Source organism: Dasypus novemcinctus, chromosome 19, assembly GCF_030445035.2.
Source record: "Dasypus novemcinctus isolate mDasNov1 chromosome 19, mDasNov1.1.hap2, whole genome shotgun sequence".
NCBI classification, from domain to species: Eukaryota; Metazoa; Chordata; class Mammalia; order Cingulata; family Dasypodidae; genus Dasypus; species Dasypus novemcinctus.
In genome coordinates this window covers 83,227,249-83,250,265 of record NC_080691.1, presented here as the reverse complement: position 1 = coordinate 83,250,265, position 23,017 = coordinate 83,227,249, and the positions used below count along the sequence as shown (strand labels likewise).

General features: G+C 66.0%; 1 protein-coding gene and 1 long non-coding RNA gene across 5 annotated transcripts; one reads left to right on the top strand and one right to left on the bottom strand.

Annotated features, from left to right (window-relative positions):
• Window positions 1-2,016: 2,016 nt before the first annotated feature.
• MBD3 (methyl-CpG binding domain protein 3) lies at window positions 2,017-15,585 on the bottom strand. Of its 4 annotated transcripts, none has more exons than XM_004461045.5 (7): window positions 15,442-15,585; window positions 11,988-12,147; window positions 10,688-10,825; window positions 4,381-4,471; window positions 3,673-3,850; window positions 3,189-3,392; window positions 2,017-2,976 (listed from the first exon to the last, which is right to left on the bottom strand). In XM_004461045.5, exons 1-6 carry the CDS (start codon window positions 15,453-15,455, stop codon window positions 3,194-3,196), a joined length of 780 nt encoding a protein of 259 aa, XP_004461102.2. In that variant the 5' UTR covers window positions 15,456-15,585; the 3' UTR covers window positions 2,017-2,976; window positions 3,189-3,193. The 4 variants fall into 4 exon arrangements, with proteins under 4 accessions (XP_004461102.2, XP_058138146.1, XP_058138144.1 ...); XM_058282163.2 differs by having other exon boundaries at window positions 3,176-3,392; window positions 15,346-15,555; XM_058282161.2 differs by having other exon boundaries at window positions 15,346-15,554.
• A 273-nt stretch (window positions 15,586-15,858) lies between these two features.
• On the top strand, window positions 15,859-19,596 carry LOC111764762 (uncharacterized). Its single transcript, XR_002797290.3, has 2 exons — window positions 15,859-16,053; window positions 19,418-19,596. It is a non-coding gene; the product is annotated as an uncharacterized lncRNA (long non-coding RNA).
• Window positions 19,597-23,017: the final 3,421 nt, after the last annotated feature.

Sequence of the window (23,017 nt, the reverse complement as noted above, 5' to 3'; positions counted from 1 at the left end):
TGTCCTCTCCTGGGCGGAGTCCAGCCTTCGCCTGGCGTCCTGAACTGTAGATTTTTTCCTGGGGGTTTCAGCCCCCTGGCGATTTTTCTGGACAAGAGTCCCGTGTCTTTCTAGCCCGCCATCTTCCCAGAAGTCCTCCTCCACCTACAAACGTGCCAGGTACCCTTGGCCTGGACATGCCGCATCAGCGCTGACAGCTTGTGACGAAGCCGGCAAATCACTTGCACTGAGCACCCAAACCATTTCCGACATGCGGTCACAGCTCGGGTCAGTACGAGTCTCAGGACAGAGCGGGGCCGCCTCCAAAGCCGTTTCGAGAGGATAAGGAACAGCTGCAGTGAGCCAACTCTGTGGCAGAAACAAGAGCCACAAGACCGCCGTCTCTGCGCCATTGTGATTTTCGGTTTCTCTGATGAAATCCCGCGTGCTCGTGGCCAGCAATCTGGGTGGGGACCCTGCACCCCAGCCCACCCAGGGCGTCCTCTCCTTTTTCCAAGGACATTTCCCTGGGGGGGCTGGGACGAGCTGGGGCGAGGAGGGCATGTGGAGCCGGGGTCGCCCCGAGGAGCGGGGTCTGTGTCCTCATTGAATGTGGTCCCCAAAGGCCTGCACGCCCCGAGCCCCCAGCCCGCGGCGCTCCCCTCCTGAAGTGCGGGGCTCAGCTGATGGGGTGAAGTGGGGGCTCCTGGGCCGGGGCCTGACGTCCCCACAGGTGCTCAGAGCAGGGGCAGGAGAGTTGGGGCGAGGCCCCGGGGGCTTCACAGGGCCTCGACTCCAGCCCCTGGAGGCTCCTGAGACGTGGGTGCTTTAGGCCTGAGGTGGGGTGACTTGTGCTGGTGCCGAGGCCCCCAGGCGGCTGGGAGCCGCGCCGTCCTGGTGTGGGGTCCTGCCGGCTACGCTGGGCCGGGGGCTTCTGTGGGGGGTGTCCCCGGGCTGGCCGGTCCTGCAGCTTGGGGCCCACAGATGGGGTGACAAGCTGCGGACCAGGGGACCTCCTGGAGCCAGACACCCGGCAGCCAGGCCGAGGGGGGCTGCGCTCAGCCGTGGGGCCCAGGGCCGGCCCAGGCACTCCCCCAGCCCTGCGCCCGCTAGCAGGGGCCCTGCCCGTGGCAGCAAGGCCCCCGCATCCTCCGGGCCGGACCCGTGGCTTCAGGAGGCGGAGGGCCTGGGGCGGGGAGGGGTCCTGGGCCGTCCAGAGCTGCCCACGTGCCCTGAGGCTGCAGGTGGGAAGCCCCCGGGCCTGCAGCCTGGCCTCAGCCTCTTCCGGGGCCACTCGGGGCGGGTGGGCCATGTGCTGAGCAGGGAGGGGGAGAGGGCGACAGGAGCAGGGAGGGGAAGAGGAGGGGTGAACCGGAGCACCCTCGGGGAGTGCGGGGCCTGCCCCTGGGAAGGGCTCTGGGCAGCCCCCACCCCTGGGCCTCTGCTGCTGACTCCAGGCCCGGGGGCAAGCGGGGGGGTGGGGGGAGCACCTGCCAGAGGGCGCAGGGGGTGGGTGGGGGCCGTGGGGGTCTAACGGGGCCCTGCGGAGCCCCCCACACACACCCCAGCGTGCAGGGCAGCTGGGATGGGAGCCTGGGGTGCCGGATACCTGCCGCCCCCCAGAGCAGATGCCGGGTTCCGCCTGTAGGCCGCCCCCAGAACTCCCAGGGATCCCCAGAGCCCTCAGACCCAGGCGTCTCAGGGGCACTCGCCAGCCACGCCCTCAGGCCACGGCCCCACCACGCCCACGAGGCTGCCCACACGACTCAGGCCACGCCTCCACCACACCCCCACCATGCCCACAAGGCCGCCCTCACCACTCAGGCCACGCCCCCACCACACCCCCACCACGCCCGCGAGGCTGCCCACACCACTCAGGCCACACCCCCACGACTGCCCTTGGCCCTGCAGGCCACGCCCCAGGCCACACCCCCGGGGCTGCCCCTCTGACAGGGCAGGTGTGGCTCCGGCTCCCCCACACCGCCCCCTGCGGTACCTCCTAAAACCCTCAGGTCCCAGAATTAACCACGGCTGGAGTCACAAACGCCCCAGATGGCTTTATTCCCCATTGGCGCGGGGCGCACAGCGCCGCCTGCACCTCCCAGCCCTGAGGATCTCCACGGGCACACGGCCGGGCCAAGTCCAGGCCCGGGGCAGCGCAGGCAGACCCAGGCCCTGGCTGCAGGAGTGCGCCATCGGCCCCGGGAGGGGCACTGCCCCGCGGCCGCTGGGACATGGGCCAACTGTCACCGCCGGCTTGGCCGCTCGCAGGCCCCCGGGCTTGTGCTTCGCCTCCACTGCCCGGGCAGTGTCCTGGAGGCCCCCGTCATGGGGGGCGGGCAGCGACCATGGCCCGGCAGGCAGAGCAGCCCCCGCACCACTCGTGCCCGGCCCATGCCTGGGTGCCCACGGCATGCTCGGGCCTGGCCCCGGGTTGGGGCCTCGCTGTCCTCCATGGGCCCGGGCGGGAGGCCGTGGGGCATCCCCAGTCCTGGGAGGAGCTGGGCGCCGGCCGCGCCGCCCTGGGCCAGTCCTGCCCCTGGGCCCACCTGTCGCCTGGCCTCCTGGCCGAGGAGCCGACATCCGTCCATCTGTGCATCTGTCCGTGGTGCTGGCCGGGCAGGGCCAGGAGGGTGGCTGGAAAAGAGGACGCTGGAGCCTGAGGCCAAGGGCAGGTCTGTGTCGGCCCCTCAGTCACAGGCCAAAGCGTGGGCCGAGGGCAGCGCAGCACCGCCCCTCCCACAGCAGCTGGCGGCCGACCCCTGGCTGTGCAGACGGGCGGCGGGGGCTTCTGGCTCCCCGACTGCATGAGCACGCGGCGGGGGGGCCTCGAGGATGCGGCTGCCGCGGGCCGGGAGGGGCGCTGGGGACGCGGCCGGCCGTGCCGCTGGGCTGCCCTGTCCTCCTGCCCGGAGCGACCCCGGCCCAGAAGCGCCGGCACTTCAGGACTGCGGGGCGCGGCGGATGGCGGACACAGCCCGGCTCCCGGGCAGGTCTCTGGAAGACAACAGGGCGGCGTTAGGGGGCACCGGGGGGGCCCTCCCCGGAGGCTGCTGGGGGCAGAGGGCGGCCGTGGCCAGCCCGGAGCCCCCCTGTCCCCTGAACACACCCGGGTGGCAGGGTCGCCTCCCGCAGGCCCCAGGCTGTCCCCCGAGCCCTCGAACGGGCCAGCTGGATGCGCCCCCTGCCCCAGCACCTGGCGCGGGCACCTGCTCTAGACGTGCTCCAGCTCCGGGTCCGGGTCGGGCTCCTCGTCCTCCTCGTCCGCGTCCTCGTCGTCGTCCTCGTCGGCGCCCGCCTTGTCCAGGGGCGCCTCGCCGTCCCGCGCCAGCTCCTCCACGTGGGCCAGCATGTCGGCCATCAGCGCCTCCTCCAGCCGCTTCCGCACCTGCTGCACCAGCTCCTCCTGCTTCCTGGGGGCGCAGGCGCACTCAGCCCAGCCTCCCCGCAAACCCCTCGGGTCACGCGGGGCCGGGGCTGCTGGGGGCTTGGGCGGGACGCAGGAGCCGCTCCTGCAGGTGAGGCGGGGCGGCGGGACGGGAGGGGGACGGGGGGACGGGGGGACGGGGGGACGTGGGACAGGGCCCTTCACCCGGCAGCAGCAGACAGCCGCGCTCGGACGGGCAGCGACACCAGGGGCACCGCGAGCGCGCGGACCTCGCTGCAGCCCCGCCCCGCCGGGCCCCCGCCCACCTGATGTCCTCGTCGGTCACCATGAAGGCCTTGCACAGGGGCTGCGCCGTGTTGAGCCACACGCCCGGGTTCTTCTCCACGGCGGCCGAGAGCTGCCCCGTGATGGGCAGCGCGCTTGTGTGCAGGGCGCTGGCGAGGGCTGACAGCAGCGTCTCGTCGGTGCAGCCGGGCCCCACCCCTGCCGGACCAAAGAGCCCTGAGGTCGCGGGGGGCCGCCGCGGCCTCGACTGCACCCCAGGGGCGCGCGGTGGGCTCCTCCAGCCCCCTTTTTGCTCCCCAATTTCCTCTCCTTTTTAACAAAATTCGAGCTGTGTCCCCCACAGCCGCAAACGGCCGAGCCTCGACGGAGCGGAGGCGACCCGGGCCCTGCGCAGCCCTGCAGGACACTGCTGGCTCTAGCGCCACCCCGCCCCTGGCACCGTGAGGGCCCGGCACCCGCCCACCCACCCACTTGACCGTCTGCGCTGCCCGCACCTGGAAACACCCACCAGCCCGGCCCGCACCGCGCTGGCTCTCGGGGCCCCTGGCCGTCCCGCCGTCCCCGGCCACCGCCCAGCTCATCTCCCACGGTCACCGGGTGAGCCCCTGCCCCTGACCTGGGGTCTGGACCCAGCAGGGGGACCGCCCTGGCCAGGCGGCAGCCCCGGGAGCGCACAGGACCGGCTGGGCCTCCCCCGCTTTGCGGCCCTCCCCAGCCGCCCCACTCACCCTGCAGGCCCTTGGGGAGGTCCATGGTCTTCACCAGCTCCTCTGCGATGTCAAAGGCGTTCAGGCCGCTCAGCTTCTTCTCCCAGAAGAGCTGCCACCAACGAGCAGACGTGAGCGCAGGGGCCATGGCCACGCGCGCGCTCAAACCCCAGCTCGGGTGGCCCCCGTGGCGGCGGGACCCCGGCCCTGCTCTCCTGGCTGTGGCGTCCCCGTCCACGCTGCCTGCCCCCACACCAAGGCCCCCTCGTTTTCCCAACCTGCCGTGAGCTCACGGCGGGGGTCCCATCCCAGGCTTCCGTGCTCGGAGCTGGGCTCCGCTCCATGCACACACAAGGCACCCCGCACGGTTTCCACAGACTGAGCTTCCCAGGGGGCGACCAGCGGCGTTAGTCACACCCATGGCGCTTCACCTGCTTCCAAGACGTTCTCACGGCCCAAGAGGAGCCCCGCCCCCGCGAGGCAGCAACCCCACCCCGGCCAAGCTCTGCTGTAGTTTTTTTTTTTAGGTCTTATTTCTCTCTCCCCACCCACTCATGTGTGCACTTGCTTTGTCTGTTCGTCTCCCTTGTCTCTTCAGGAGGCACCGGGAACTGAACCCGGAACCTTGGATGCAGGAAGGAGGCACCTGATCGCTTGAGCCACCTCCACTCCCTGTTTTGTTGTCTTTCATTATGTTTTTCTTGTGTCTCTCGTTGCACCATCTTGTTGCATCAGCTTGCTGTGCCTGCCTGGCGAGCCAGCTCACCGTCTTGCTCGTCTTCTTTTAGGAGGCACCGGGAACCTCTGCTCCCTGCTTCGTTGAGTCTCTCATTGTGTTTTCCTTGTGTCCCCTTGCTGCACTATCTTGTTGCTTCGGCTTGCTGTGCCTGCCCATTGTGCCAGCCCGCTGTCTCCTTTAAGAGGCACTGGGAACTGAACCAGGGGCCTCCCGTGTGGGAGGCGGGCGCCCAGCTGCTTGAGCACCTCCACTTCCCCGGTGCACTGTCTCTGGATTTGCCGGCTCACAATGTCTCCTGGCAGCGGTGCCGCCTGACGTCCGCCCTGGGCCTGTCTTCCTCCTCCGCAGTGCGTCTTTGCAGGGCTCGCCTGCATGCTCGCCTGCACCAGAACGTCATTCCTCTCAGCTGAGCGGTGTCCACGGGACGACGACCACGCCCCATCCACTGCTCGTCGGTCCACGGACACTGGTGCGCAAGCACCTGCCACGTCCCGCCCGCAGGCTCTTGGAGTAGCCTGGTGGAGCCCCCAGGGCAGGAGCTGAGGCTGGGGGACCCCCCGAGAAGCACCTCCGTTCTCCTGGGACACGCGCCGCGCCTCCTCGCAGCCCGGCTCCTCGCGTCCCGCGTGCACCCAGGTCCTCCCCCGGAGCATCATCTCATACAAAGGGGGCCGGGAGGAGGAGTGCCGAGCGGGGGCGCGGGAACCCGTGCACGCCCGGTGAGGAGCTGGAGGGAGAGGCTGTGACTGCCGAGGGCCGGGCACGTTCGCCCTCGTGCAGGGCACAGCCGCAGCGGGGTCTGCAGCCGGGCCCGTGCCGCTTGCTGGAGCCGGGTGGGCGCTGAGGACGGCCTGCAGGCCCAAGGGGCGAGGACCGACGCTGAGCCCTCCTGACAGCTCCTCCGGGCCCCTCGGGAACGCCGCGAGGAGCCTTAGAGAGGCGGGGCCCGTGCCCTTCCCCTCTTGTCACTCTCCACTCCCTGTTTGGGAACAAGAGTTCGCAGTTGCAGGCTGATGGCTCCGGTTCACAACAACGACAAAGCCCAGCGAGCCCAGGGGAGCGGGGCCCGAGAGTCCCAACGTCACAACAGCATAAGGCCCAGAACATTCAGCTCCCAGCAAAAAAGTTACAGACAAGAAAAAACGGGAAAGCCCGGCTCATGCACAGGAAAAGAATCCGCCAGAAACCATTCCTGAGGAAGACCCTACGTTGGACTAACAGACAAAACTTTAAATCAGCCATCTTAAATATGTTGAGTGAGCTAAAGGAATTCGTATATCAAGAACCAAAGGAAAAGGGAATGTTTGAACTAATAAAGAGTTGGAAATTATAAAAAAGAGCCAAAAAAGTTTTGGAGCTGCAAAGTACAGTAACTGGAATAAACAACCTATTAGATGGGTTCAAGAGCAGATCTGCACAGGCACGAGAGAGGGTCGGGGGGTTGCAGACAAGATCAGTGAAATGATCCTGTCCAAGAAGGAGGAATAAAAAGAACAAAGAAGACGATGGAGTCTGACGCACCTGTGGCCACAGTGACAGGTCCAACGTACGCAGTGCCGTGGCCCCAGAGGACAGGAGAGGAGGGCAGGAAAAGCGTGAAAATAATGCTCGAGGACTTCCCAAATCGGATGGGAGGTGTGATTACAGCCCAGGAAGCTCAGGAACTCCAGGGAGGGCAGACCCAGGGAAAGCGACACCAAGACACGCTGTAACAAACTGCTACACCCCCAAGGCAGATCCTGACAGCTGCAGGAGACTCCTCGTCTACAGGGATCTCCAGTACGATTCAGAGGGGATTTCTCTTAAAAAGCCAGGGAGCCCAGATAGCGGGATGGCTTAGCTGAAGTCCTTAGAGCCAAAGCCGTCAACTAAGAACGCTCTATTTGGCAAAACTATCTTTCATAAACAGAACCTGGAAGTTCATTATCAGAAGGTCCTACAAGAATGCTAAAGGGCGCCCTCTGAGCTGACGCAAAAGGACGTCAGACAGTAACTCAAAACCATAGGAAGAAATAAACATCAGAAAAGGTAACTAGAGGGATAATGTAAGACCTCGTATTACTGTACTTTGATCTTTCTCAGATTTTTCCAAGAAATGGAAAAGGAGCACTTACTTCCTAATTCATTCTGAGGCCAGCATTACCCTGATACCAAAGCCAGATAAAGAGAGCAAGAGAAGAAAATTATAGACCAGTATCCTTCATGAATATAGACGCAAAGTCCTCAAGAAAATACTGGCAAAACTAATCCAACCGTGTGCTAAAAGGATGACACACCACGGCCAAGTGGGGTTTATCCCAGGAATGCAAGGCTGGTCCAATGTAAGAGAGCCCATCGATGCAGTCCTCCACGTTAACAGAACGAAGGAAAGACGCCCAAACGATCGTCTCAGGACATGTGACAAAATCCAAATCCTTTCATGACAAACACTCAAAAACAAACAACTGAACTTTCTCAACATGATGAAAAGTACTTACAAAATACCCATAGCAAATACACTCCAAGGTGAAAGACTGGAAGCTTCCCTCTAAGACCGGGACAAGGACAGCCACTGTCCCCATTAGTCAACCGCGTGCTAGGAGCTCTAACCTGAAAAAGCAGGCAAGAAAACCAAATTCAAGGCATCCAAGTTGGAAAGGAAGAAGTCGAATAACCCGTTTACAAATGACACAAGCCTTTATATGAAAAATCCCCAGTAACGCACAAGAAAGCAACTAGAATGGGGAGCAGATGCAGTTCAAGGGTTGAGTGCCTCCTCCCCATGCACCAAGCCCTGGGTTCAATCCCTGGTGTCTCCGAAACAAAAAAAAGAAGAAAGCAAGCTCCTGAACTAATAAGTGAATTCAGTAAAGCTGCAAGAATACACAGTGTGTCAGTCGGCCAAACGGGCACTGAAGCAAAGTACCAGGACCCTGCGGGCTTTTTTAAAGGGGAGTTACCGGGGTAGAAACTGACCATCCCCAGGCCCCAAAGAGTCCAACTCAAGGCACCACAAGAGGCACTTCCTCACCCAAAGTCACTGGCCGCGTGGTGACCAAGATGGCGGTGGCGTCTGTGGGGGCCCAGCTGCTCCCCATCTCCACTGTGGGCTCTCCCCAGCTCGGCTGCTCTGCTCTCAGGGTCAGCTGTGGACTCGCAGGCTCGCCCTGCCAGGGCCTCTCGAGCCTCGTGAGCTGCTGTCCTCCTCCTCCGTGTGTGTCCACCCACAGGGGCAGGGCACTAAAGGTCCTACTGATGCGGCCAAACCAACGCCCTAGTCTTAGTTTAATCAGGTAAACGTAACTTCCGAATTTAATACAGTCAAAGGGTAGCATGCCCAGGGAACAGACCAGTTTACAAACAATCTATATTTCTTTTTGGAATTCATCAATATTATCAAACTGCCCCAACCAGTAATACACAATCTGAAAAGGAAATCAAGGAAGGAGCCTCGTTTACGTTGGCATCTAAAGCAATAAAACACCAAGGAATAAATTTAACCAGGGAGGAAAAATGCCTGTAGGCTGGAAACCACAAAACTGCTGAACAAAAGAAAAACGTAAAGGAAGGGAAGGGCCGCTCACGGCGGGAGGACTGAGCCCTGCTGAGGCGTCACCACCCTCGGCCGCCCGCAGCCCGGGTGCCCCCTACCCAAACCCCAGAGGCTTCTCTGCGGAGGTGGCCAGCTGGTCCTTCAGGTCCTCAGGCCCCGCACGGCCAAGACCCCCGGAGAGGGGGCGCCCTGAGGACTCCCACTGCCCGCTTCAGAAGCCAGGGCACAGCCTCAGCCACGGCAACAGTGGGGGCCAGCCGCCGGGAGGCCGAGGCTATGGCGGGCTGTGGCCCCACAGACAAGCAGGAGGGCCAAGCACCTGGTTAACGCACGGAACCTCCCGGCATCCCTCCCGGGTGGGGCGTGCAGCTGTGTGGTGACAAGGAAGAGCGCGAGAGCGTGATGGCCGCGCAGGCTGCTCGCAGCCGGAACACCAGCTGCCAACCCGCAGCATGTCGTCAGTCCTGGCGCGGAAACAGCCACCGTCTCTTGGCTCCCCCCCCACGATCCCTCGACTGCAAAGCTACTCATGCTTCCCGCATTACGGAACAGCCCGGGTGCACGCCCGCTCAGGCGTCTTCATCGCCTCCTGTCGGTCTCATCTCCTTCTGTGCTGGCCCGTGCGCTTCCCTCTCCGGGCCCTCAGGGGCCTCCCGGGCCGCGTCCGGGCCCCGGCGAGTCCCCGCCATGCGCGCAGCCTGTGCGTGCCGGGAGCTGCAGAAGGTGCCAGCGCGCCGTCCCCTCAGCAGGAGGGGGCCCCGGGGACGGCTTCCCGGCACCACGAGCTCAGCCAGCAGGGAGGCGCGGCCAGGGCCGAGCGGGGCCTCTTCCGCCTGCCGCAGCCTCTCCAGGGAGCCGGCAGAAGCAGTGGGGCCTGACTACCACCCCGCAGAGGCCGCACCGCGCAGGGAGGAGCCGCCGCGGGAGAGCGGGGGCCACGGCCACTCATCGTGGGAGACGGAGGGCACGGCCGAGCCACGACCGCTAACAGGCACCAATGCTGCGGCGACACCAGATGCGGTGGCCACGTGGCCTGAGCACTGACCCCAGGGAATTCCCTGCCAGGGCTGGCGCTGACCCCTCAGACGCGCGTCGTGGCGGGTGGACGCTCCTGCTTGGGTCTGCCTGCACCCAGGCTGCTGCTTCTCTGTCCTCCCAAAGGCAGCAAGACGGAGAGGGGGAGACGCGGGTGCGAGTCGCATGGTCGGCTCCGGCCGGCTCTGCGGTGAGCCAATGGGGAGCCGGGGCCCGGCGCGTCAGTCACGGCTGCTGTCCCAGTCCCATCGAGGGAGACCCACGCCTCAGCCTCGAGGGGGTCCGAGGTCCAGCCCGTCCACGGCCGAGCCGGAAGGCCCTGCCGCACCCCCGGCGGCTCGCGGCTGGCACGCCGCCCAGCCGAGGAGCCTGGCCGTGGCACAACACGCCCAGTGCCGGGGGCAGGACCCCGAGTCGGCCGGGGCCCTTGAGGAAGAGCCGGAACAGGCACGTGGCCGTCCCTGAGACGCCGTGGGCAGCCCGTCCTGGGAGGGCGGGCCTCGAGGTGGGAAGGCTCAGGCGCGCCTATTCTGACCCGTCAGTTTTAACAGGAAGGCAGCCGCTGCCCCCTGAACGCGACGCGCGCGGCCCTGGCTGCCAGCGCCCCAGCTCAGGGCTCGCGTCCGGCCCAGGCGGGTCCCCACGCCCCGTCTCTCCCCTCTGTCCTCCTCCTGCCCAGCGTCTGGAGACCCCAGGCACCCTGAGACACTTGTAACCCAGCTGGGAAAATGCGAAGAACTCTACGGCGCGTTCTAAGCTAAACACGCACCACCTCGTTTGGGACGTCGTCCCACGAGACCGAAAGACGCGTCCAGGAAAACAACGGGGAAGAGGGCAGGGGCAGGGGTCCCATGCGGGGGCAGGTGCGGCGGGCAGGGGCCCCGCGGAGCACGTGCTGCTCCCCGTTCTCCCTCCGCACTTGTGTTCTCCAAGGAAATGCTCCTGGCGGCCGCCAGGTGAGGAATGGCCTCCGCCACCGGGAAGCGGGCGCCACGCCCAGGAGCGCGCGGCGGGCTGCCCACCTGGCGAGGCTGGTCGGCGGCCTTCTGGGGGTCGCTCTTGACCTTGTTGCTGGGGTGGTTGGTGATCTTGGTCACCGGCTGCTTGAAGATGGAGGCCGTCTGCCGCACGGGGAGCGCCGTGTTCAGGTCGGGCTTGCCCTGCGGAGACAAGCGCTGGCCCCGGCCCGGCAGTGGCCCCGCCCTGCCCCGCCCCACCCCGCCGCGAGGCTTCGCCCTCGCTGGCCGCCAGTGGTCCCCTCTTCCCGGGGCCCCAGAGGCAGGGGCCTCACCGCCAGCCGACACCACTGCCCCCGTCTCCCGTCCCCTCCCCACGAGGCGGCAGGGTGGGCCTGGCTCCAGTGCTGCACCCTCCAACCAGGCACGAGAGGTGCTGGCGCCTGCGTGGGCAGGTGGACGATGGGCGGGGGGTGCAGGTGGACAGATCAACAGGAGGGTGGGTGGGCAGGTGGACAGATGGACGGACGGGGTGTGGGTAAGTGGACGCATGGATGGACAGGTGGGTGTGCAGGTGGTCAGGATGGACAGGGGCATGTGTAGGCAGGTGCAGAGATGGATGGACGGGGCGAGGATGAGTGGACAGGTGGACAAGTGGGTGGACAGATGGAAGGACGGGTGGATGTACAGGTGTGTGGGTAGGTGGACGAATGGACAGATGGGGAAGGTGTGCAGGTAGGTGAACAGATGGATGGGTAGGTGGGCAAGCGGACAGATGGACAGACGGGGGTGTGGGTAGGTGGACGGATAGATGGACAGGGGGGTGTGCAGGTGGACAGATGGACGGACGGGGCGCGTGCAGGCGGGTGGGCAGGGGCTGTGGGCGGGGACGGCTGCCCGCGGCCGCGGCACTCTCTCCTGCTGACCTCTGCACCACCCAGCCGCGACCTCCCTGATGGGCCTTGATCCCCCGTGGACGAGGCCCCTGGGGGCAGGGCTGCCAGGTGGTGCCCCGGCCCACGCGTCAACGCTGCGCACGCAGGCTCCCCCCGCAGGAAACGGGAACCTGTGGGCCGAGGCTCGAGCCACCCCGCCCGAGACGGGGACCACCGGCCCTAAGCAGCACTGGAGGCCCAGGCTCACCCCGCGGCCCTGCACACCCGAGCTGAAGGTCCCCGAGCAGCAGGAGGCGCCCTCAGACACCCCGGGCGATGTGATGCGGGGCGGCAGGTGGGAGTCCCCACCTGCCCGTCCCCCTGCAGCCCAAAGCGGGAGGCGCAGGGCCTGCGCGCACCTAGGGAACTCCTGGGGCAGCTGGACGGCCAGCGGCCTGCACGCTCCAGGGCCCCCCGGCCCTCGGGCTCACCTTGGCCTGGCTGGAGGCGTCGTAGCGCACGCGCTGCCTGCTTTTGTGCATCTTGCTCATCAGCATCCGGCCCGTGCGGAAGTCGAAGGCGCTCAGGTCCATGGAGCCGCCCAGGTACCGCGCCAGCTGGGGCTTGCTCCGGAACTTCTTCCCACTCGGGCTGTGGACAGGGAGGCGCGCACGGTCGGCACCGGGACCCGGCCTCCGCCCCGCCCGGCCACGGACCCCCCAGGGTCCCCGGGCCCATCTTCGGGTGCCAGAGAGGGGCAGCGCCAGGGAGCGCATGGACGTGCTGGCCTACGCAAGGACGGGCCTGGCCCTTGGAACCTGGGGGACGTTTCCAGAACATTCCCGAATCAGGCCACGTTCACAAGAAGAGCAGGCATTTGAGGGGCAACCCCAAGAACAGCTCTTCCTGTGCCTGAGGGGTCTCCCGCCTGGGTCTGGCCTTGGAGGCTGCCGCCCGCACACCCTCTGGAAACACCACCCCAAGGCACGGGGCTGCTGAGCCTGCGGCCACACAGAGGGCAGCGCCACCCTGCCTGCCCCCTTCCCCAGCAGCTGGGAGCCCCTCGCCTCACGGCAGACGGGCCGCTTTGCTCTGGAAGGTTCTCTCTTCCGATGGCGCTCTGTGCCAGCCAATATTAAATCTGCGCCCTTGTGCCAAGGGGCAGTGGAAAGAAACCCGAGTCCCTGACTCAGGCTTCAAATATAGCCCAAGAGAGCGAGGGGACACGGAAACCCGCACACGCTCCTTCAGCTACAGGCCACCTGCCGCCGTGCGCAAGCAAGCGGACTGCTCGTTCCAGGGCTGGGGAGGGGACCGGGTGACGGACGGGGCGCAGGGCTCCCCCAGGGTGGGAGAGGGGACAGGGTGGCTAATGGGGCGCAGGGCTCCCCCAGGGTGGTGGAGGGGATGGGGCTGGCTAACGGGGTGCAGGGCTCCCTTCAGATGGTAGCTGCACAAAGTTGTGAAAAGACTGACACCTGCTCATTGTACACTTAAAAAGTGGATTGTACAGACTCGAGTTAATTCTCCATTTTTAGAAAAGGGGTGACGTAGACCTGTACTGACACAGGATGCCCTAGTTTTTATTGAATGGGGAGGGAGAAACGCTAAAAAACCACACAAGCGTAGGGAAAACCCGAAACGCTGCAGCGGCCGGAGCGGGGAGCCGACAGCCCAGGGCGCCCCCGCGGACCTTGCCAGGGCCTCAGGCGCAGCTCAGACCCCCTGCCCTTCTCCAGAGCCCGCTCTCCCGCACAAGGGCTGCTGCTGGCAGGGAAAGGGGGTTCAGCGCGGGCACGTCCCCCCTCCCCCACCCACTCTAAAGGGCCTCCCTGCTCGCTTACTGCAAGGCTCTTCCCAGGTGGGGGGCTGACACACCCACAAATCCCCACTGCCCCCAGAGGGACCCTGCCACGGGAGACCCCTCCCACAAGGAAAGTAAAGGGGAGCAGCCAGGCGCTCCCAGGCGCCAGACCCCAGCCTGTGTGCAAGTCCCCCGTCAGGCGGTGCCCTGGGGATGTGGCCGGAGAGCTGGGAGCACCCGGGTGCCACGCCCCCCCGCCGCCCCTGCAGACACACTTGCCAACGACACGGGCCCACTCCCACTCTCCAGGTGAGGACGGGGGGGCGCTGGCCACATCAGGGCAGAGCCGGACCAGAAGCCCCGGAGCTGACCGGGTGCGGGCGGTGAGGCCAGGACGCCACGGGCATCGTGGCCACCACGTCCCCCCAGACCCGCTGCCCCTCCCACCCCTTGGGAGGGACGGTGACACTCGGAGACCTGACCTGGCGGCCCTGGGGCCCGCTCCCGCCCACCTCAGGCCCTCACTTCTCACAGGAACCTGGGGACTACCCCTCCATTTCCTGGGTCCCCACCTCCAGGCCACCGGTGCACAGGGCTGAGGTCTCAGCAGAACCCAGCACCGCCAGGCTGGGATGAGGTGGGGGTGAGGGAAGCCTCTGGTGCTCGGGCCCCCGAGCGCGGCTCGGCTGCCACCGGCAGCAGCTCTGCCTTCCCCAGGGCCTCCGCACGGGCCCCTCCGGCGGCCCCTCTCGTGGCGAGGCCTCCCTGGCCTGCACTTGTTCTCAACCGGACACCCCCAGTCATCTGTCCTGGAGGTTCCCCCGCATCTCAGTGCCTGCCACGACCGGCTCCTGGGTATTATGGGGCGACTACCGCCTCACTGACAGTCATCCGCGAGGGCAAGGACCCAGGCACTGCGCGGCAAGGAACGGGGGCCTCTGAAACCAACCAAGGACCAGAAAGGGGACACAGACCCGCACCAGCCCGCCGCCTCGAAACCTAAAAGAACTAAGTGTACGAGTGTGCGTGGACTGGGACACCGTGCCAGGCAGCTGCTAGCCTGGTGCCTCCTCATCCACCTGGGAGAAGAGGTGCACAAGGTTTCCAGTTTTTTAAAGTGCCAAGGAGGAAGCAGGGTCACGCAGGGGTCACAGGAGAAATGAGCACCTGTGACCCCAGGCCCCTGCTTGTAGCTCGACCACCTCAATTCCCGACACTACAGGGTTCCAGCCAAGGCCAGCCACGTTCGGGATCTGGCCCCCCTCCTGGACCCCTCCCCACTCGCTTTGCTCTGCCCACCCGCCCTGGACCCAGCCCGTGTCCAGGCCCACGTCCAGCACCGCTTCCCTTCCCAGGGAGCTGCAGGGAAGGGGCGGGGGCAGCCGGAGTGGGCTGAGAGCAAGAAGGCGACCAGCAGGTGGCCGGCTGCCGGGCGCGCGGGTGGCCGGGCTCTTTGTCGCACGGGGTTGGCGTGGGATGCAGGGGACCCCCTGACACCTCTCCCAAGTCACTTGGGGAAGGCAAGGGAGGGGGCTTTTACTGAGAGGAGAGGCTCAGCCCGCCCAGAGCCTAAGAGCGAGGGGTGTGCGGGCTCGGAAGTCACGACCCGCGAGGCAAGTGGCCAGGACGGCGGAGGGGGCCACCATGCCGGGCCGCTCGAGCCTGGGAGGCCGGGGGCCGCCTCCCCCCGCGCGCGCGACCCCCGGGGGCGTCCCCGGCGTCCGGCGGGCCAGTCCAGCCCCCACCCCCGCCTCCCAGCAGCCTCGTCGGGCGGGCAGCCCCGCCACGGCCGCCGAACAAAGGCCGCCGCCCGCCCCGGGCCCGGCCATGCGGCCGCGCGAGGGGCGCACGCGCGCTGGGCCTGGCGGCCCGGGGCGACGCACGCGCAGTCAGCCGCGGGCCCGCCGCGCGCCGGGCACGCACGCACGCACGCACGCACGCGCGGGCCCAGGCCGCGGCCCGGGTAGGGCGCCCCCGGCCGCCGCAGAGGCCGCTGGGAGGCGCCCGTTGGGGCCCTGCCCGGCGCGGCCGCCACTTTCATTCACCTATAGTAAAAGACATCCCTGTGGCCGGCCGACAGCCCCGACCTTCTGGGCACTTCTTCCCTCTCCCAGCCCTGCGGGAGCGCCGGGCACTCCCACCTCTTCCGCTCCATCGCGCCCGGCTCCTCGGCCCGCCGCCTCAGCCGCCTGGACCCCCGCGCTCGGCAGCCACCGCCGCCTCAGCCGCCTCCGCCGCCGCCGCCGCCACTGGCCGCGGCTGTTCCGGTCCGCGGGCCCCCGCCCTCCGCCCCCAGCCGGGCGCGCGCCGGCTTTGCCGCCCTCTCGGCCCCCTCCCCGCGCTCGCCTGCCCCCGCTCGGGGGGCGCGCTCCGCCCACCCGCCCGCGCGGGGCCCCGTGCTGCGCAGCCGCCGCTCCAGGCCCCGCCCCGCGGCGCCCGGGGCCAATCAGCACCCGGGGCGGGGCGGGGGCGGGGCCACCGGTGGCGTGGGGCGCGCGCCTGCGCCCTCGGCCGGCCCCTGCGCTTGCGCCTGCGCACTGGAGCTGCCCGCACCTGGCAGCGCTCGGGGCCTGCGCGCCCTGGACCCCGCGGCGCCTTCGGGGTGAGTCCCGTTCTGGGCGGCGTCGCGGGCAGGCAGCCGGCCTGACGAGTCGCCTTCCGCCCCCACCCCGCTCCGGGGACGCCCACTGCCGGCCCGGGGTCTCCCTCGGCGACCGCGGGCACCTGCGCGGGTGTGCGCTTGCGCAGGCCAGGTAACTTCGGACAGACGCGGTGGGGGGACCGTGGGCGCCCGCCCTTGCGCCCCTCTGAAGCGGGGGCCCGCCCCAGCTCGGGCCTAACCTCCTGTGCCCGGATCTCGACTCGCGCCGCCTCCCCGGTGTGCAGGTTTGGGGGGGCATCGGCCATGACCCCAAGTCCCACCCTGTGCTTTCCCATCAGAGCCCAGGAGAACGGCCCTCGCGCCGTCTCCACCGCCTGCACCTAGTCCAGCCACCAGCTCTCGCCTGGAGGCTTCCACGCGCTTCCCAGGCCCCTTCCCGCCCCCCCCCCTTGGGTCCACCCCCCATCCTTTTCCCCATACCAGCCTGAGGCGTCCTGAAGCGGACATGGGGGTCCCGCGCCCCCCACTGGCTGCGTTCCTCCCCGAAACGGCCGCGGCACCTGTGTAAGGAGTTGCTGAACCAGTGGCCGGAGCTGCGGCCTGTGCCTGGAGGAGCTGCACCTCCTGATTGGGAAGGATGTGGGTGCAGGGGCCCCCAGCAGGAGGCAGAGGGTGGGTCCCGGGGTGGGTGCCCGGGAGTAGGTGGTGCCCTGTCTCCTGAAGCGGGCACGGGACTGCCACCTTCTCCCTGCGGAGGTCAAGCTCCTCAGGACCCTGGCCCTCTGTGGCTTCACACCCTGAACTGTGGTGCGGGGGCTCTTCCGGGGTGTACGAGTCTACTTCTCCATTTAAAGGTTATATGAGATGTCGTCATCCTGGAAAAGGGAGGCCATTTGGGCGCAAAGGGAAGGGTATTGCAGTCCCCGTGTCGGGGTCCCCGAGGCCACCACCAGGGTTGAGGAATCTTGGGGCAACTCCCGGGGCTGGGCATGTGGTCGTCCTCACAGCAAGAGCACGCGGGGCACGGGCAGCAGAGGGAGCTGGCACCCGGGGCCAGGGGAGGCCCAGTGGAAGCTTCTGGAACCCGCCCCCCCCCCCAGTCGTCACACAGGACGCACTTCGTCCCGCAGCATCTCCCCGGGAAGCGCGTCCCGGGCTGGCCACCAGGCATCTCTGCCTGGCAGAGAGTCAGCACCACCCCCCCGAAAGACATTGGGGTTCGGGGTGCAGGAGCCCCCTGACCAGTCAGGGCGGCGGGAACCCTCCTGGAACCCACGTCCCCAGACAAGTCGAGGGCCCCCGAGGCAGCCCTTGTGCTGAACCCGCTTCTGCACAGCCGCCAAGGCCCCGCCTATTGGTTCTGTCCTGAAAAGGCAATAGGTGAAAAAAAATAGAGACTTCCCAAAAAGGTGTCTGTCATTTTATGGGGAATTCGCCATGGTGACACATCAATAAAGGTGACTTTAAAGAACCGGCCCCTGCGAGCGATGGCCGTGGAATGTCCACTGTGGGCAGGGGAAGTGGGGCGACCCTGGCGTGACCGAGGCTGGCCTTCTGCAGCTCATTCAGTCACTCGGCAGACGGGGGGTGAGCTGCTGGCGGGGAGCAGAGGAGGGGCAGGCCCAGCCCCGGGGGCTGTGAGGGGACCTGCCAGCTCGGGGGTCTGGCAGGACCGATGGGACGCCAGGGGTGAGCAGGGCAGGAGGTCGGCGGGGGCGGCGGTCGAGACAGCAGGTGCAGACACCCAAGCGGGCAAGGAAGAAAAACGACATGATTCGGGCAGGTTTCTGGCCGCCCCCCTCCCGTTAGGCCTGACTTTCTTGCACTTTGCTCTTTAATTTCCTTTACTCGAGCTGGGCGGGCAAATCCCCAGGCAGCTGCCCACCTACTGCCAAAAGCCCCCCCCCCGGGGAGGGCCTCTGCTCAGACGAGTCTAGGGCTGGGTGTCCATGCTTGGGGCTGTCGGCCAGCCCCCCTGTGCTGCACGGTGTCCAGCAGCCCTGGTCTCCCCCACCAGGTGCCAGTGGCACCCCACCTCCCCATTGTAGCAACCACAAGTGTCCAGATACTGCCAGGTGTCCCTGTGAGCCAATACCGGTTTATAAGAAACACTGGGCATAAAGGGGCGTGTCAGATGACAACGCAGGGGAGCAGGTGTGGCTCAGTTGAGCACCTGCTTCCCATGTACAAGATCCTGGGTTCGATATTCGGTACCTCCTGAAAATAAATGATAAAAACAACTCTCATTGGGAAGTGGATGTAGTTCAGTGGTTAAGCACCTGCTTCCCACGTACCAGGTCCTGGGTTTGATCCCCGGTACCTTCTAAAAACAAATGAGGGAGGCAGACTTGGCCCAGTGGTTAAGGCGTCCGCCTACCACATGGGAGTCCGCGGTTCAAACCCTGGGCCTCCCTGACCCATGTGGAGCTGGCCCATGCGCAGTGCTGATGCATGCAAGGAGTGCCCTGCCACGCAGGGGTGTCCCCGCGTAGGGGAGCCCCACACACAAGGAGTGCGCCCCGTAAGGAGAGCCGCTCAGCGGGAAAGAAAGTGCAGCCTGCCCAGGAATGGCACCGCCCACACGGAGAGGTGACACAGCAAGATGACGCAACAAAAAGAAACACAGATCCCTGGTACTGCTGATAAGGATAGAAGCTGTCACAGAAGAACACAGCGAATGGGCATAGAGAGCAGACAACTGGGGGAGGGAAGGGGAGAGAAATAAAAAATAAATCTTTAAAAAAAATAAAAACATGAAAAAACCAACTCTCATTGGGGAGTGGGTGTGGCTCAGTGGTTGCGCGCCTGCTTCCCGCCTACCAGGTCCTGGTTCCGATCTCTGGTGCCTCCTACAAAAAGACAATGCAAGGATGCCGTTGGCAAACTGATTGTGGGAGATTCCAGACAAAGGGCCCAGCTTCTTCAAGTCCCTCGCCCAGGGCAGAAGGGAGGAGGGGGCTCTCGACTCGAACTCTTAAGGAGGCAGCAAGGCAGCAAACCACGGAGCGTGGGCCTCGCTGGCAAGGTTTTTCACCCATCTGGGGAAGTCAACACTGAGTGGCTATCGGAGGCTCTCGGAATTACTGTCAGTTTTGTCAGGTGGGATAACGGTGTCGTAGTTGTGTAAAAGCTTGCTTTTGAGATGTGCTGAGGTACTTGAGAGCACATGAGGTCTGGGAGTTGCTTGGGAGCTCTGCAGCGTAAACGGGGGTTAGGATGGGGCGAGCAGGTGCTCACACGGGGCTCACGGGTGGCGAGTAAGTGCTCCCACAGCTCCAGCACCACGCCAGCTGCTGCTCTAAGAACTCGATGCCAGAAATCCATGGTGAAAATATCAGAACTTAAGCAAGATCAGCTACCATGTAGGGGCCAGATCAAAAGAATGGCTGTGTGCCCCTCTATACGTTTAGGTTTTGTTTTTTGCTAATAATTTTTTTTGCTTTATTTTTCCTGCACCCTCGGCTGTCTGCTCGTTGTCTGCTTGTCTGCTTGTTGTGTCTGCTTGCCTTCTTTAGGAGGCACCAGAAACAGAACCCGGGACCCTCCCACATGGATGCCCAACTCCTGAGCCACATCCGCTGCCTCTAGACGTTTTTATGTATTTTTTTAACTGGCTGAATTTTCCCCGGAACATTAGTTTAAAAAGTATTAAAATGTTGAAAAGTATGTGCACTAAAACTCTGAATTCTTTAAAGCCTGGACTCTAGTTCTGTTTTTTTTAAATTGTGGTGACATACAAGCAACATAACCCTTCCCATTCCAGCCACTGTGCCGATGCCTCCGCGGTGTCGTGCCGCCATCACCGCTGTCCATTGCCAAGACCTTCTCGTCACCCCACAGAGCACCTCTACCCACCAGGCACGAAGCCCTGGGCCCAGGGCGCCTCATCAGCTTTGTCTCTAGGGGTTTGTCTGTTCCAGATGTTCCACCTAAGTGGACTCGCCCAGCCTGCCCTTGCATGTCTGGCTCCTTGGAGTCAGCAGAATGTTTCCAGTGTCCCAGGAGTCCGAATCCCCTGCCTTTTTCGTGGCTGAGTACTACTCCACGGGCCGGGCCCTTGCTTGCTGCGGTGGTAACTGCGCTGCGCCGCGTGGCCCTGGCGCTTCCGGTCCACCCCGAGCGGTGGGGCGGCTGCTCGGATGGCAGTTCTGTGCCTTCCCAGAACCACCAGGCCCTGTCCCTCAGCGGCCCGTTTCCATGCGTCCCAGCAGTGCAGCCGTTCCTCCAGCCCCGGCACTTGTTGGTTTGTTACTTTTGTTTGATGAGAGCTGTTGCTGGAGGGTGTGAAGTGGTATCTTTTTGAAACATTCTCTTAAATATTTGATTTATAGCCCCAACAGAATTTTGTGGAGTTTTACTTTTCTAGCTTTAATGGAAAGATACTAAGCTATATTTTTATTAAAGTCATGATCTGTTAAAAAATAAAACACCAAAAACATAGAAACGTGCACATAGGGGAAGAAGTTGGGGGGGGCCCCAGTGAGGCATACTGAAGGGGGGGGGGGCCTGAGGAGGTGCACTGGAGAGGCGGGGGGCCCAGGGAGGTGGGGGGCCCTGGGGAGGTGTGCTGGACAGGCAGGGGGCCCGGAAGGGCGGGGGTCCAGGAGGCACGCTGGAGAAGCGGGGGCCCAGAGAGGCGCACTGGAGAAGCGGGGGCCCGGGGAGGCGCACTGGAGAAGCGGGGGCCCGGGAAGGCGCGCTGGATGGGTGGGGGCCCGGGGAGGTGCACCGGACGGGCGGGGGCCGGGAGGCGCGCTGGACGGGCGGGGGCTGGGGGGGCCGGGAGTCGCGCTGGACGGGCGGGGGCCGGGGGGGGCCAGCAGGAGGCGCGCTGGACGGGCGGGGGCCGGGGGGGGGCCAGCAGGAGGCGCACTGGACGGGCGGGGGCTGGGGGGGGCCGGGAGGCGCGCTGGACGGACGGGGGCGGGGGGCCGGGAGGCGCGGGCACGGCTGCTGGCCTTGCTGAAGTTTCGGGGCCGCTGGCCGCCGCGGTGCACCTGGAGGCCCCTCCCTGACTCCCTCGGGTGAGTGAAGCCTGACCGCGAGGCCGTCGCTCGCTGGGGCAGCAGCGCCTCTCCAGGGCGCGCTCGCGCTGCAACGCCAGGGCGCCGGTCACCAGCGGGGCTGCCCCGCGTGCCCTGAAGTGGGGCGGCCCCCGGAGCCGGCCTGGAGGAGCGGGGGAGGGCGGCCTTGGAGACACCTGTGCTCGGGTCCGCCCGTGTGCGGGGACACAGGCGTTTGAGAACCTGCTGGGAGCTGGAGGACGGGCAGGCCCCGGCCTGTCCTCAGCCTGTCCTCGCGGCTAGCTGAACCGCCGCCCCGCTCGTCCCGGCCCGCCGACGGGGCCTCCTCTGGAAACAGGGTCTTGGCGGCCGGGTCCCCTGAGGGGCGTCTGGACCAGAGGGGCGGCGGCCACGGGGTAGCAGGGGTGGGCGCGAAGCCTCTGAGCCGGGGCCACCGGGCGGCTTTGCAGCTGGAGGCGGCAGGGCCCTCCGCTGGGCACGTGCCTGCTGCCCTGCTGAGGAGGTGTCACAGCCTCGGGCCACCAGGCCGCACCCCGTGCCCGGGCTCCTCCCCCAGCAGATGGTGGGAAAGCTCCGAGTCCTCCCAGGCCCGTTCTCCTTCCTCCTAGCAATTGGATAGCTTATGAATTCCAGAAATGGATACTGCATTATGCCTGCATGTATCTGTTCCCGCGCGTGATTAAGTTACAATTAGGGCCTTGATTGGGCCCCGTCATTAGGCCTTGAGTCCCCGCCCACCAAGGGCCGTTGCCAAGGACAGAGCTGAGAGTTTCTGACTGAGTTTGGATGTTGGCGTTGGATGCTGAAGCCTTACGCTGGAGCCCCGGGGAGAGAGACAGGGCCATTCGCCTGCGAGTCTCCAGCTGCCCTTGTGAGAGGGGCAAAGCCTAGAGAGCCTCAAGGTCTCCAGCTGCCCTTGCGGGGGAAAGAGGCGCTGAGCCCCGAGGAGCCCAGGAGGCCTGAACCCGCAGCCGTCGGCAGCCGTCCTGCTGCAAATGGACTTTGGGGAGGAAAGTGACTTGTGCTTCGTGGCCTGGTGTCTGTGAGCTCCTACCCCAAGTCAACGCCCTTCATAAGAACCCACCCGTTTCTGGTACTTGCACCCGCTCCCCTCTGGCTGGCCAATACCCTTGCCCCCGGGGACATCGGCTTGGAGGGAAGGCGGCCGCCATGCTGGAGGCGACGCCAGCAGTGCCACGGGAAGGCCACCCGCCCCAGACCTCGGACGACGCAGTCCCCGGGGAAGCCCCCGTGCTCAAGCCACCCGGCCACGCCGCTCCCCAACGACACTCGCGTGAAGTAAGACACATTTGCTGGAGGCCACAGCACGTGGAGCAGCTTGTTGACACAGCACAGACGCAGCGAGCGGGCCCGGGCCGCCCCAGCACTCTCGACGCTCACATGACCTCTCCGTGGAAACGCTCCAAGACTGGCAACGCCGTGGGTCTGAAAGGACCCCCGAGGCACCCAGCCGGGGGTGCGGGTGACCGAGCCCCCAGCTCGCCCGAGCTCGCCCGGCACCGAGGCGGAGGGCAGAAAGCCATGTGCGTGGGCAGCGGCGCGGCTTCCGGGGGCGCAGGCGGTCGTGGGGGCTGCTGCTGTCCCAGCGGTCTGTCCGTCCGGAAGGCTGCGGCCGCCCCAGGTGCGGCAGGTGCTGAGGTGGGCGGCGCCGTCTCCCCAGGCACCTGGAGTGGGCAGGGAGGCAGGTGAGGGGAGCGCGGCGGCCCGGGGACCCCAGCCAACACCGAGGGGCTCGGGCTCACGGCTCCACGGGGAGGCCTGGGGCCCCGAGCCCACCCAGGCGGGCCGGTCACCTGGGCCGATGCGCTGAGGACACAGGCAACGGCCTCGGATGGCGACCTGCGTGCTGAGCAGGCACGGCTGGACGCCTCGCTACCAGCAGGTGAGGCCAGCCCTGGTGACCGGTGGGCGGGGGCCCAGCCTCCCCAGCCCCCAGGCCCAGCAGCGGAGAGGACACGGGGCCCGGCAGGTCCACCCGGGGCCCGGCTCTCCCACAGGGCGGGCCAGGCAGGGCCAGGCGGGAGGCGGGGGCGCGGCCGGGGAGCCCTCCCGCAGCCCGCCACGCCGGCG